The sequence below is a fragment of the Cryptomeria japonica genome, chromosome 9 (assembly GCF_030272615.1).
Source record: "Cryptomeria japonica chromosome 9, Sugi_1.0, whole genome shotgun sequence".
NCBI classification, from domain to species: domain Eukaryota; kingdom Viridiplantae; phylum Streptophyta; class Pinopsida; order Cupressales; family Cupressaceae; genus Cryptomeria; species Cryptomeria japonica.
Window position 1 is genome coordinate 746771254 of NC_081413.1, and position 16155 is coordinate 746787408.

A 16155-nucleotide genomic window follows, 5' to 3' on the forward strand; every position below is an offset into this window, starting at 1 on the left:
TAAGATTCATGTTTTGGAGTCCACTAGCTCTAACAAATAATGTATCTTTTGAATTAATTGACCATGTGATGGCTATCTTGAAGAAAAAACATAATAATTCAACCACAGATAAATCTGATTATTCGCTTAAGTGTAGAGGCCCCACTACCTATGATAGAAAGATCAATAAAACAAGGATCATAATGTCACTGCCATAATTTTTGACATAAAGATTTGGACCAAAAAGAATCCTGAATCTAAAAGCTTGGAGATGCAGACCAATTTTTATATACTTTGTGGAGCCTACTTAAGCGCATATAGAGACTTAATTAACTTGCACAACATGATCAAACTGAGATACTTGAAAATCCTCAAGCTACACTATGTAAACCTCCTTGTCCAAAATATCTATCCAAGAAGGTGTTTTTCACATCCATCTAGTACACCTTCCAAACAAATTGAGCAACTATGGAGAGAAGCAATTGAAGATGACCATCTTTGTCATGGAAGAAAAGTCTCCTCAATAGTATTTCTCCTATCCAAAGTAACATTAGCTTTGCACTTAACCTTATAGGCCCATTTTCATTCTATAGATTGTTTGCCAAGGGGCAACTCCACCATCTCTCGAGTATGATTCTTTATGAAGGTATCATACTCAATGTTCATAATTGCCATTGAACACAATTGTCGTTTAGGCACCTAAAAAAGATCTAATGAATGAGATAAACGAACATGCTCAATTGCAAAACCCAGAATCTATCTCCCCATACTTCAAGGTTGAGCATCTAACGGATGAAGTTCATCCTTGCGCACACCTACTAAAGTGGAATAAAAATTCTTAGGCCTCTGATGCACCTTAGTAGGCCAAACTTCAACTAGAGTGGAGACTACTTCAAGTCTACTGCAATAGTTATCCTTTCCATTGAAGTTGGAAACAAGGTCAATACCCATGTATCAATTTCCAAAGCAACAACCAACCTAAAATGGCCTGCACTACACTTGGACGAACCACTAATTCCCATACCAAACCTGCAAACTCTTCTACACTATCTCACGTCTGCAATAAATGGATTTCCATGGCCATGACGTCTATACTACTTAGAAAAAGGAAGTCCCGCACCAACACTAAAAGCTACGCCTCACAATGGACTCCCACAACCCTTGAACAAGGTGAATCTCCACACCACAACCTCAACAACATTCATGCCAGCCAAGATATAACCGGTGCCCAAACGAAGATAATATCCACGCCAATACAATCATTCCTTTGATGTTGACTCATCACCAATAATATCACCCAACCTCACAAATTATGGTGTCCAGCCAAATCCACCCATCTCTTGAAAACACGGCATCCAAACACACTGTTTACTAGAAACTCTTTAATCTTTCACAATGCCCTAACAATTTGTCTTACTTGGAAGACTTCAAAAATTGTGAAACTTCAATCGTTCAATCCAAGTGTGAAACTTGAGTGATTCCACGTGCAACCAGCTAGGGTAGATATCTCGCTATCGAAACCGATCCAATACAAGAGATCCACCTAGAAATGCTATGTGAATCCACATGAGTTGGCTGAAATGGGTTTTCATCCAATCAACCAAGAAGAACCCAAGAGTTTACGTCCTAGGTCTTTTTGAACCGAAAGCAAAAGCTCTCAAAGCTCTCCAACAAAAATAACAAGCAAAGAATGAGAAAATGAACTTTTCAAATCTCTTTTTATAACCTTCCTGAAACTTTCTGAAATATCAATTATAAAAATCACTTTTAAAATAGTCATTTATTTTTGCTCATATAGTGACTTTATAATATTTTTATATTCTCACTCATAAAAAGACCCACTTATAAATTTCACATTGACATAATATAGTCACTTGTTAAAATAACTACGATTCAACAATTAATTAATTAACTATAAAGAATCCCAAGAAGCTTAGGACCATTTAAAATTTAATTAATTAACTAATTTATGACCATTTTAAATAGTTAAAATTAGTCATCTTTTCTTTTTTTATTTTTTTGATAACTTAGTTTTAATCATTTAATTACTCTCTATGTTCAAATAAAAGTGAACATTACACTATGTTTAATGAACGGTTTGCGAATGCAATGACCTATCCAAATGCTACTAGAGCTGCTACAAATGGACCCTTTATCATGTAAATCAACCTACTCAGATACTACTAATCGTAATTATTTTGCAAATTCGGAGGACAACCTAGCAAGGTGCTAATGGTATTGTAAAACACACAACAAACAATATGTTAAGCCTCATTTTATTTGGAATAAGAAAAGTATGTACAATTTGGGAAAACTCGTGGGACAGATGCATACCCCTAAGTCCATACAATTTGAGCAAACTCGTGGTAGAGATGTAAGCCCCGAAAACTCTATTTGGAAGAGCTCATATAAATTGGTAAACTCATCAAATGAGAAACTCTGTTTATTGGCTTTGAATTGAACCCATTTATACATTTTTCAAAGCTAAAAAGTCATAACATCCATGTCCTCATTAGAAGTAGAATGGACACCCTATAATTGCAAGGTCATTACACTTACATGAAGACAAAATTACTATAAAATTAAAATACATTATTTAATTGGGATATCCAACTTCATTCTAATGACTGATCATAAAAACATAAAAAATTAAACATATTAATATTTAATAGTGTTGTATAACTTAAAGAAGTTTTAATTTATAATATTTCAATTTTGTATTATTATTAATTTCTGATTTTATTACATAATTATTAATATATAATTTAATAAACAATATAATAATATAATATATAATAGTTTATATTATTATTAATTATTAAATTTATTATGTAATGATTAATATATAATTTAATAGACAATATAATAGTTTAAATTTCAAAACTATTTTATAATATTAATTATTATATTATTTTAAATTATAGGAAAAACGACATAAGCAAATAGGTTTCTCTCACGAGCCAAAAAAAACTAACACAAAAAGGCTGCTACCTGTTGTGACGTTTTCACACATCGCCCCATTGCAAATGGGGACCCATGTTTTTTGCTTTTTAGGGTTTGTTTTCTAGGTCTTTTAGGGTTTTGTCAATTGGCCTTTGCATTTTTGAGTGTTGTCGGGGAGATCATGGATAGCAGGTCCTACTTGAGTGAAGCCCTGATCCTGAAAATTGGCTAAGTCTGGAATGTCCTGATCCTGAAATTTGACTAAGTCTGGAATGTCCTGATCCTGAAATTTGACTAAGTCTGGAAACTGAAAAACCTCAAAAAACTAGATTTTGCAATATAACTCCTGGAGGTCTGAAACCACTCTCAAACATCCTGAAAGTATATATGCGATATAACTTAAAGTATAAGAACTTATACTTAAATGTTATATTCCATAAAAATTACCCTGATAGAGAGTTTAAAAAGCCAAATTTCGCTCCTCTCCTTCACTGAGGATCCAGAGCGCATAGCGCTCCTGTCCCTCTCCAAGGGACCAGGGCGAAAAGACTTATTTGAGCCATTCCTGGCCTTGTTTGGTCAAATTGAAACATCAAAGGCATGGTGGACGGCAAAATGAACATGATAAAGCATCCAGACTTGATCAAAAACGATGAAATGATGAAGTTTTTGCCTAGAAGGTCAAAAGTGCTCCTGTCCCTCACTGAAGGACCAGAGCGCTTTTCTTTATATGCAGAATTTTAGACCTTTTTGGACATTAACTCTTATTCGTAGCGTGAAGTAAGATGAAATCTTCCCTAGCAAAGGAATTTCGGGGTGAAAAGTGAGACAATTTGGCTTAGAAGGCAAAAAGTGCTCCTGTCCCTCACTGAAGGACCGGAGCTTGAATTTCAAATTTGCACCATTTTTGCAAGATTAAAGTGATTTTACGATTTGAAGAGGTCAAGGGAAGCATGTTTTGTCCATTGAATATAATTTTTAAGTGGTCTACAAAGGAGTAAATCAACCCAAGTGACAAAAAGTGCTCCTGTCCTTCACTGAAGGACCATGGCACTTTTTCAAGTTTCTCCTCTTTGTTTGATATTTTATGGCAAAACTTGACTTGGATGGGAAGGACGAAGGATGTTTTATGCCTTGGACGTGATTGAAGGTTTAAAAGAACAAAGAAAAACACCAAGATGCAAAAAGTGCTCCCGTCCCTCTCCAAGGGACCAGAGCGATTTTCCAAAAAGTGCTCCCGTCCCTCTCCAAGGGACCAGAGCGATTTTCCAAAAAAGTGCTCCCATCCCTCTCCAAGGGTCCAGAGCGATTTTCCAAAAAGTGCTCCCGTCCCTCTCCAAGGGTCCAGAGCGATTTTCCAAAAAGTGTAAATTTCTTGCAAAGACAAGGCAAGTTTGTGATTGAAATGAATGGAAGAGGACATGATTAGCCCATTGAAGATAATTTGGGAAGCTAGCAAAGGACGGATAAGCTTGAAATTGAAAAAGTGCTCCTGTCCCTCACTGAAGGACCATGCCACTTTTTCAAGTTTCTCTTCTTTGTTTGATATTTTATGGCAAAACTTGACTTGGATAGGAAGGACGAATGATGTTTTATGCCTTGGACGCAATTGAGAGGTTTAAAGAACAAAGAAGTATGCCAAGATGCAAAAAGTGCTCCCCTCCCTCTCCAAGGGACCAGAGCGATTTTCCAAAAAGTGCTCCTGTCCCTCTCCAAGGGTCTAGAGCGATTTTCCAAAAAAGTGTAAATTTCCTGCAAGGCCAAGGCAAGTTTGTGATTGAAATGAATGGAAGAGGACATGATTAGCCCATTGAAGATAATTTGGGAAGCTAGCAAAGGACGGATAAGCTTGAAGTTGAAAAAGTGCTCCTGTCCCTCACTGAAGGACCAGAGCGCTTAACATGTTATCTAGCCTTTTTCACCAATTTTGGACAAATTGAGGCCAAGGCGCAAGTTTGAAAAAGTGTTTAAAATGCCTTGAAGTGGAATTGAGATGCGAGAGTTGCAAATTTTGACGACAATTGGCAAAAGTGCTCCCGTCCCTTACCAAGGGACCAGGGCGCAATTTCCAAATATGACCATTTACCTTGCATTTTGAAAGGATATTTTTATTACCAAGGCTCAAGATGGAGTGAAATGTGATATTCTACGCCTTGAGGGTAAATTGAAGATTGATATGATCAAGAATTCATGCAATGGACTCAAAAGTGCTCCCGTCCCTCACTGAAGGACCAGGGCGCTTTTTATGAAACAACAAATTCCCTCCGAGATTATGCTAAGGCAAAGTTGTGTAAGAGGGGAAAGATCTTCTAAAGCATGGTGAACAAAGGTTTGACTTCAAAAAATTGAGAATCCTAGCCTAAAAATGAAAAAGTGCTCCTGTCCCTCTCCAAGGGACCAGAGTGAAATTAATGGCATTCATTATTTTTTACCATATTTGGGCGTTAATATCCTCCAAATCGCATTAGATGCCAAATTGCTAACTTTGGAATATTTGAAAAAATTAATTAAATTGGCATTTAATAAATTAATTTTGAGCCTCAAAAAATCGAATTTCTATTATAAAGGCATTTAAAATTAATTTTTGTGAAATTAAAATTAAAAGTTGAGTGCACAAGGCATTATTTTGCCTTTATTTGACAAGTCGGCCTACTCCTTTTGAGGTTTTATTTATTATTTCACCTTTTATTTGCAAGGTCGGCCTCATGGGTAAGTGGAAGGTGAGTGCTCTATATATTGGAGGTGTTTTTCACAGTTCAAGTCATTCACTCATTGCTTCAAGTGCGAATTTGGAGGGCAAATTGGAGAGGCGATTTTCTTGCTAGTTTGGAGGATAATTTCCAGATTTTGGAAGGTATTTGAAGGCGAAATTTTGCTAAGTGTTGGAGGCTAGTGGAAGGTGGAGTTCTTTTCCAAGCTAAAGGAGGCGTAATTCATCCAAGGGAGGACTATAATCTAAGCTTGTCCATCAAAATCCGGTTTTCTTCCTTCATTTTTTTAAGGTTTTGTACTTAAATACTCAAAGGAGGAGGTATGAAGAATCATTTTTGAAGTTCTTATTCAAGACTTATTGTGATCCCATTGCAATTTTGTAAAGTCTAAGTCTTGAAGATCCAAATTCCATTCATTATTAATTTGAAAATGTGTAGTTCTTGATTTATCATGACTTTTTTCAAATTAATATCTTAAGTTTTACCTTTGAAAGGTCTTAAATTTCATGCTTTGAGGTTTGATGCTCAAAAGACTAACTTTAATATTTTTGTGTAGGCATCAAATGGAGATCCCGGAGTTGGAAGATCGAGCAAGGACAAGGGCGACCTCCTCCAGTCAAGCATCGACAAGGACGGCCTTCTTCGGACTAACATCATCAAGGGCGACCTCTTCTAATCCAGCATTCCAAGGCGAGGTACATCATCATCTTGCACATCAAAGACAAAAGAAGTCAGAGCAAAGGGTTCATTGAAGAAGCAGATAGTTCCAAATGAATTAATTAAAGCTAGCTTCTCAATATTACCAAATTGAGTACCAACCAAGTGTCAAATGAGGTGGCATCCCAATCATCACTTCTGCAGTCAGATAGGTCCACCTCAGCGTGTCCAGATTCAATGTACCTAACTTATGGAAGGTAGCACAAACTCCGATGTACCTACCCCGGCTATTCATTGGTGGAATTTTCCAGAGAGGACATGTGTCCAAGTAATACAATTATTTCATTGGTCAAGCATTAAATGTTATGTAATGGTTGTAACAAACCCTAATTAGGGTTTTCATTGTAAAATCTTGGCCATTGATCTCGAATTGATCTTAGCCATCGAATTGTATTGAGGGCACTATATAAGCCCTGGCATTTCATTTGTAGAGGCATATAGAAGCAGTTAATAGAAGACGGATAGAGAGTAGTTAGAAGGTGATTAGAATAGCAATTAGAGTAGAGTAGAGAGAGAAGGCAAAGATTGTTGCCAAGATGTTGTTGTAAGAGACTTGTAACTTCATTGAAGGAATGGTGAAATTTATGGGTCGATTCGACAATTTGCATGGTCTTTATACTTCTTATATTTGATTTCATGTTATTAGATGAATGGAAGAAATGTGCTTGATTGATGGTGGAATTCGTATATCCATACTACTAGCAGTTTGTTGATTGCAGACTTGCCTTGTGTAGTCAACTGGAATCATTCAGCTTAAGCTTAACTTCAGTTGTCGCTTCTTCATTGATATGCATCAACCTGATGGTGTCTATGCCTGCAGTGATGATTTGAAAATCATAAAGCTTTCCTTCGAAGATCGCACTAACCTTGTGGAGATGGTCCAGCGATGTCAAAACAAGACTTAGTTAGAATTTCATCAAAGATCATTCATTGCTCCTACATTCTTAGTATTAGAATTAGATCCTTTCCTCGCCCTCATCTTTTTTCCTTTTTTTAAATCAAAGCTAGTAAGAGCCTTTGTTCCAGCAATATTCAAAGCAGATTAGACGTTCAATCATCAAATGTAAGTCCCCTTGTGATTCCAGCAAATCACATCATACCACAGAGAGCTTATCCACACGTAGAGATCCTACATACAAGAACCTTGAAGTCATCCCGATTGAACCTTTTCGCGACATCTTCAGCATTCGGAGGCTTTACTCAAGAGAGGATAAGGTACCCTTGGGTATTTTATTATGTGTTTGATAGTGTACAAAATACACGTCAACACTACCCAATTCATATTGGTTCCATCTCCCACCCCTCTTTTTACAGACTCCATTGCCAAGGCAACATGATGCTCCAAAGCCCACCCGCAACACATTATATACCAGCATGGCAATCTCAATCCACTTGTTTGTTTTGCCAAATAATATATATACCAACATGACTCTCCAATGCCCATCTGCATCATATTATATATCCAATCCTCTTGCAATGGATCAATGGCTACAGTTCTCTGGTTGGTTCAAACAATACGAGGAATAAGAGCAAGCAAGCCAGTTCCAAAATAAAAATAACTTTTTTGACAAATATTAAAAACAAGTGCAGTCAAAGACATTTGAGTTTTTTCGTCTGTTTAGGGCTTTTAATTTTAAAGATTCAAGCATAAAGAATGTGGTTTAATGTTTTTTCAAGATCAAGAGTCAACTTATCCAAACTCTACCTGATTCAATGCAGCATCCAATTTCAAGGCATTTCATACCTGAAAGTGGTCTAGTTTTTGGGCAATTTGGTAACATAGACTAAAAACATGAAAAAAAAATGATAATTCAGCGATGCATCGTGAGCAAATTTCAAGTTTCAAACTATTTTATTATTATAGAATTGCAAGATTATTTTAAACATGATGATACACCAAAAATCACATAGGACAAATGCCCTTGATCTTTTCATCTATCTCCTAAAGTTCTATGACATTACTAGAGTCAATGTCATGAACATGATCACTCTCTAATGCTCATAAAACACAAGCATTGTTACCAAACCAAACCATCTCATACTTACCATGCAAGCTCATTCTGACATTCTCAACAAGGTTCTCAACATCCAATGCATGCATATCCTCACATATTCTTTTTCCCTATGCAGGGAAAAGGCATTTAGTGAAGACTGCCTAATCAATCAAGTAACTCTTTGACAAATAAATTAATAACTGTTCCCCAATGTAGTACAAGATGCCCGTCTCTCAAAACCAAGAAAAGAAAAGGTGACAACTTTTAGTAGTGTTGTGTGGAAACAGATAACAATTCTGACATGCATACAGAAAATTTCCCAGGCCCTTTAATACTGATATGCATGCGTGCAGAATTTATAGAAACACGTATATTTATACATAAAAACCTATGCAAAACAGCATAAACCAATATGGAAGGTTAAGGTAGTGTAGAGTGGATTGCTTTTCCATTTACCATATATCTCATTCATAGTTCATACTAAGCATATGTGCACTAAGCTATATCTCCTTTGCTTCTAGCCTTCTACAAGTTTTATATAATATGTTTTCTAATTATATATAAATATTTTGAATAAGCTTTCTGTTTTCGACCAGTTTCTGAATGTGTTTACTACAACCTTAACTGAATATGGCTGCTGACAACCAGGTACCATGTCTGGATGTATCAGATATGGCAGAGATATGAGATCATATCTGAATACATCCATACACAGTAGCCAGGCCATGCAGTATCTGTATCTGCTATGCAGCTACATATATCTGGATGGCAAGAAAGTATCTGCCTATCTGGAAAATGTAGAAGTTACTAGTTTTCAAAATCAAAATAATCTTAATAGACAAGAACTCAAGCCGACGAATTTGAAAGTTACTCATAATCAAAGGGCTGCTTTACAAAATTAAAACACAAAACTCTTCAAACAGGATTGCACTACATCAGCAAAAAACAGGTTTATAAGAAGCACTCCCAAAATGATTACCAAGCCTCTGTAACATGCCATCCACAATCTCAGGATTTGCAATCATCACAGGTTCAGTGATATGATTTCCACGAGCTGCACCAACTGCTGCTGGGTTGCTTCTATTGGGATTCAGCAACGAGATACAGACAGACAACGAATGCACTAATGTAGATTTCGATTGTGGGTTCTCTAAGGCATTATGCAAAAGCCTTCCCAAAAAGCTGCAAATGTAAAAAGTATCAGAAAAGGAAATACATCTGCCACATATATGCTTTTCTAATTAAAAAATATATCTACTCGTTCAGAACTAACTATATTACTGCAAATATGAAAAGAGAAAAAGTAAATGAGTAAATAAACACCTTGGGCTGGAAAGCTTGGTACTCAGTGCAGATGGAGCAAGGCGAGCAATAGCACAAAGTGTTTCTGCTGAATTTGCATGCACTTCAGGTGAATTCTGCTTCAAAGAAAATAAAATGAGTTCAAAAAACATAATGAGGAATATAAACAATAGATAATTCAAAAAAATTAATAAACTTAAAACGCTCAAATACAAAAACATGAGACTCACTGTTGAGCTTAATGCATCTATTAGCATTTCCAGCAAATTAGTATCAGCTAGCCATTGTAAAGGGTCAATATGATATGTATACATGTGATCATCAGCTCCAACCAACCGGATCACTACCTGGTTGCCGTGCAAAATCCATAATAAATATGTGACAATTTGAGTAGCAAGGTGATCAGGATTAAATTGGGAAAATATTGAAATCTAATTTTTCCAAAATTTTATATGTTTTAGTAAATTGCAATTTTGAGGGTCTTCGGTGCATTTTTGGACAAATAAACATGATGAGACATCATTGATGTTTCCGAAATTTGGTTCTAGATTATTTGAGTACCTTTCCAACACATCAAACGGTTTGTAATTCGGAGCTAGGATGAGAAAGTTATGCCTTCTCAAAGTGGACTGAAATTTTATATTTAGTTTTTTGATAATTTTGATAGTTTTAATAGTTTAATTGTAATAAACATTATGATGACTCTTCATTTCAAATTCCAAGGGATTTGTGTGACCCTTGGGATACATTCGACTTGTATAAACTCCAATTTTGAATAGAATGGAGACAGTTTTTGGTTTGCAATCTTCTTGTTGTCAATTTCTTTTTTTGTGTTGAAATCTACAATACCGCAAGTATCACACTAGGTATTGTAATCTGGTTTTCATAAATCAGATCAGTGGTATCAGAATGCTGACCAGCTCGAACCACCCGATACAAAGGGATTTTTTGATTTCTCAAAGTCTTGAAAATGGCTTCAGTAACATAGTCACACTGGACTGGAGCAGTAGTAGAGGGGTTTAACTCTACAGCTTGAATGTATTCAGTAGCTTGAGAGATATCCAATAAAGGAGGAAAATAGGGTCTCAACAACTCCACATTGAAAACTGGATGCAGTCCCAAAAAGGATGGCAAATTAAGTTCAAAAGCATTCTCACCAACTTGTTTCACAATAGTGTATGGTCCATAACGAAGAGGTCGAAGCTTCCTATTTGGTCCATGCAGGCGCTCTTTCTGAAGATGTAACCATACCTTGTCACCAACCTGAAACTGATGGGGAGTTCTATGTTTATCATGTCTTTCCTTATACTTCTGATTACTCTGCTCCAATATCTCATAAACTTGTTGTTGTAGGTGTCTAATGTTATCAATGAATTTTTCTGCTTTATCTACCTCCTTGTCACCATTCAATGGACTACTAGACTGTAGAGATGGTATTGCTACATCCATAGGTGCCAATGGCTGGTACCCAAGAGAAACCTCAAATGGACTGTGCCTTGTAGTACTATGGAGTGCACGGTTGTAGCTGTGTTGCACATAGGGTAAGCTTTCATCCCACGTGCGAGGATGTTTTGAATGATACATCCGTAAAATATGAATAATCATTCGATTCACCACTTCTGTCTGCCCATCTGTTTGGGGATGGAATGCTGTGGACTTTGTCAATTTTGTGTCCATTTTAGCCCATAGTGCAGACCAAAATTTGCTAATGAACCTGCTATCCCTATCAGAAATAATGGTTTTTGGCAAACCAAAATGAACCCACACATGTTCAAAAAATAGCTTGGCAGTATCTTCTGTAGAAATCATCTTTTTACATGCCACCATGATAGCCATTTTAGAAAACCTATCTACCACAACATATACACAATCATGCCCCCGCCTGGTAGTTGGAAGCCCAGACATAAAATCCATTGAAATAGACTGCCATGGCTTATCAGGAATAGGTAATGGTAAGTATAGACCCAACTTACGGTTTGCTGGTTTTGCAATCGCACAGGCTGCACAAGCTTGTATATGTGAAATGACATCTTGCTTCATTTTTGGCCAATAGAAATACTTTTGAAGGATAGCAGTAGTCTTACCAATACCAAAATGTCCTGCAACACGACTGTAGTGAGCTTCCCATATCATTTTCTTCCGTTCTTCGGTGGGTACACATATGTGACCATTATGGCAAAGAAACCCATCCTGCAAGTGAAAATCAGAGACAGATTTTCCTTCTACCAAATTACTATAGATGTTAGCAAAATCAGGGTCAGTACTATATAGTTGTTCCCAAGTGGATGATTGATGACTGCATGAATCCAACACTATTGTCAAACCTGCAATTGGAGGCCTACTCAAACAATCTGCCACCTTGTTACTGCTTCCTTTTTTATGACGAATGTTGAGGTGAAATTGTTGTAAATAGACTGACCACCGTTGATGTCTATCATTCTGTAGCTTTCCTTGTGTTTGCAAGAATTGGAGTGGTTTATGGTCTGTATGTATAACAGTTTCTTTTCCCAGTATATAGTGTTTCCATTGTTTGCAAGCCTGAACAATGGCATACAACTCCTTATCATAGGTGGGATAGGCAACAGGATGCCCATTTTGTGTGAGTACCGCACCAAGAGCATAATCTGATGCATCTGTTTCTATCTCAAATGCTTGGTGTAGATCTGGAAGGACCAATACTGGTGCTGAACATAGTCTTTTCTTTAACTCCTCAAATGCTTGTTGTTGTGCCTCTGTCCACTGAAATTTTGCTTGTGCTCCACCCCTGAGTGATTGATTAAGAGGCCATGATATGTGTGAGAAACCAAACACAAATCTACGATAGAAGTTGGCTAAGCCAAAGAAGCTGCGAAGCTCTGTGAAATTTTTAGGGGATGGCCAATCTTGAATTATTTGAATCTTTGCTGGATCAACATGAACACCCTCATCGTCAATGATATACCCTAAGTATTGAATACTCTGCATACCAAAAGAACACTTCTCAATGTTGGCATAAAGTTTGTGTTTTTGCAGAGTTGAAAGAACTTGTTCAACATGCTGTAAATGCCCAGACCAAGTTCTGCTAAAGATGAGTATGTCATCCAAATAAACAACTACAAAGGAATCAATGAATGGTCTAAGCACATCATTCATCAATCTCATAAATGTGGCTGGGGCATTTGTTAGGCCAAAAGGCATGACCAACCATTCAAACAAACCTTCCTTAGATTTAAATGCAGTCTTCCACACATCTGCTGGATCAATTGGTACTTGGTGGTATCCAGACTTCAAGTCAACTTTTGTAAAGAATTTAGCCCCCCTAAGTTGGTCCAACAAATCATCAATTCGAGGGATTGGATATCTATTTTTAACAGAGATTTTGTTTAATGCTCTATAATCAATACAAAGCCTCCATGTCCCATCTTTCTTTTTAGCAAGGACAATTGGACTTCCACAAGGTGAAGCACTTGGACGAATGTGTCCTTTCTGAATCAACTCCTGAATTTGTCTCTTAATCTCATTATTTTCCAAAACTGACCTCCTATATATTGGCTCATGTGGTAGCGGTGTGCCTGGAATTAAATCAATAGAGTGCTTGACTTGACAGTGTGTTGGTACTCCCACTGGTGGTGTAAACACACTGTGATATTCTTTCAAAATTTTATCTATTTGATTTTGTTGATTCTCTGTTACCTTAGCATGTGTATTAAGAACAACTGACTTTGTTTGTTCAGGGCGAATCATGAGTACAATAAAAGCTCCAGTTTGAGCAATCAAGCGTTTACATTGTTTAGCACTAATTAAAGATGTAGTTTGTGTTGGACATACCTCTGGTATTCGGTACCTCTTCTCACCAAGCTTGATTGTAACACTACGTGGCCTTGACTCATACACCCCATGCCTCTGATACATGTATGGCTGCCCCAGCAAGACATCGCATACATCCAATGGTGCTACATCACATATCACTTCATCCTTGAAAGGCTTGATTGAATATGGCAAACGACATTGTTGATTGATTTGAATATCTTGTCCCTCATTCACCCATCCCATAGAGTATGGTTGTGGGTGTCTTGTCACTTTCAAATTTAATCTTTTGACTCCCACTGTCAACAATAAAATGTAGAGGCTTTCCATCAACCCACATCTGTGAATGAAAAAGTCTCTCTTCATCTTCACGGGGAAATACTTTAGCAATTCCAACTACGGCATATGGGTTTGCTTCTATGATGGAATCATTCTCCTCTTTCTTAGAATTATCTATTGGTGACGATTCAGGTTCAGCTTCCTCCCCTCGTATTTTTGTCATCAAATTTTTAATACTTCGACAATCCTTTGTATTATGGGTTGGGGACCTATGCATCTCGCACCACATGCCTGTGTCTATCTTTTTAGTAGACCACCATGTGTTCTTGGGTGAATTTGAATGAGGTTCCTTGGTCACCTGTTTCCCTGCAAATTTATTGCCACCTTCAGCCCTTGGCTTGTTGTTTGCAAAGTAGTCCCTCTTCCCTCTTTGCTTGGATTTTTCTTCAATTTTTGTAGCATATTTATAGGCAGTTGCGAATGTCTCAATATTTAAAAAATCCATCTCTGTTTGAATATACCTGTGAAGTCCACTCCGATATTTCAAAATTCTATGCTTCTCTGAATCATTAATACCAAGTTTTGCTGAAAGTGAATGGAATGTATTGGTGTAATCTTGCACAGACTGATCCCTCCTTTGGCGAAGAAGCTGCCATTCTATGTATTTTGGTTCATATACATCCTCCGGGAGGTAGGCTTCTTTGATATATTCCACAAATTCTCCCCATGTGGGCTTCTTATCAAGAGATAGTATAAAACCATCTTCAGCAACTGATTCTTGTTCTTTATTTGCTACTTTGGTTTCCCATGCTAATTTCACATGGGTTTCAGCTTTGAGGAGAGCAAATGTTATCTTTTCAGCATCTGAGAAATTATTTACAGAAAAGTACCTATCCAACTTTGATAACCAGTTATCAACAGCTTCAGCATCGACCTTTCCTTCAAAATTTGGGATGTCGAAATTGACCTGCACTTTGAAAGGGGTATTTCCACGAAATGGTGTTTCAGATTCAAAGGGTTTTTGCTTCTGTAGGAGGTATGAAAATTGACTCATCATCTCCTCTCGTTGCTTATTTAAAGCTTCCTCGACCAACTTCTTAACATCATTGTCTGACATCTTCGATTGTGTGCGTCTCAAAGGTGGGTATTTTGACAAATCTTGTGTATCCAATCCTAATCTTTGGTAGGAAGACCTTGTGTAAATTGGCATAAAGGAGCGTTCCCGCTCTGATACCACTGATCTGATTTATGAAAACCAGATTACAATACCTAGTGTGATACTTGCGGTATTGTAGATTTCAACACAAAAAAAGAAATTGACAACAAGAAGATTGCAAACCAAAAACTGTCTCCATTCTATTCAAAATTGGAGTTTATACAAGTCGAATGTATCCCAAGGGTCACACAAATCCCTTGGAATTTGAAATGAAGAGTCATCATAATGTTTATTACAATTAAACTATTAAAACTATCAAAATTATCAAAAAAACTAAATATAAAATTTCAGTCCACTTTGAGAAGGCATAACTTTCTCATCCTAGCTCCGAATTACAAACCGTTTGATGCGTTGGAAAGGTACTCAAATAATCTAGAACCAAATTTCCATATTTGTCCAAAAATGCACCGAAGACCCTCAAAATTGCAATTTACTAAAACATATAAAATTTTGGAAAAATTAGATTTCAATATTTTCCCAATTTAATCCTGATCACAAGGTGATATTTTAGTGAAGATTTTCTGAATTGATTAAAGAGCAATCCATTGATAATTCTGTATCAGATTTAGAAGGCATCCAAATGATTCTGCAAAACCAATCAACTGGTAAGAACTAAAATACACAACATCTCAACGGCATACCTCCATGACTGATGTGATGCCAATCAAATTTACCAGTTTACCCAATATTTCTTGGTGTGCCTGAAAAGTTTGAAATCCAGGTCTTAGAAACCAAATAGGATGGTAAATGAATGCCAATACCTAAACGCAAGGTAGTCGAGAACTAGAAATAGAAAACTGAAGAATAATGGCTATAAAACTCCTACTTATTGCTGAAAAGCACATGCATTTCATAAACTAAGAAAGGATGGAGAAAAATGTTAGATTGAACAAACATAAAGAATAATCTAAAGCATTTTTACACCTATAAAATACTGGTATTCAAGTAAGCATTGGCCAATGAATGCTGTACCCCAGGGATAGTCTACCATACCTTTTCCTTGTTTCTCATCACAATCAATCGTCAATATGTCTTAATCCAAAGTCATTCATGGTCTTCCTGGTCAGTTTGCAATTTCATCTTGTTGTCGTCTGTTCTTCAACTAATAACTTATGAAGGACAGTGTTGATCATGAGTTTGGTAGAGGCAAATGATTATGTTAGATAAAATATCTAAGGCAGCAGAAGAGTAGAAATTAGTGTAGATCGGCAGCATATGAGGGAGTTTA

At 36.7% G+C, this 16155-nt stretch overlaps 1 protein-coding gene across 1 annotated transcript in view; it reads right to left on the bottom strand.

Moving 5' to 3' along the window:
* LOC131068458 (uncharacterized) overlaps positions 1–16155 on the bottom strand; it is a 191677-nt gene that overhangs the window by 95389 nt on the left and 80133 nt on the right. The window contains exons 7-10 of the mRNA XM_058003640.2: positions 15569–15628; positions 9877–9993; positions 9668–9762; positions 9324–9526 (exon numbers count right to left, since the gene is read on the bottom strand). Of these exons, the coding sequence (XP_057859623.1) occupies positions 9324–9526; positions 9668–9762; positions 9877–9993; positions 15569–15628 (475 nt within the window). The remainder of the gene's footprint in view (positions 1–9323; positions 9527–9667; positions 9763–9876; positions 9994–15568; positions 15629–16155) is intronic.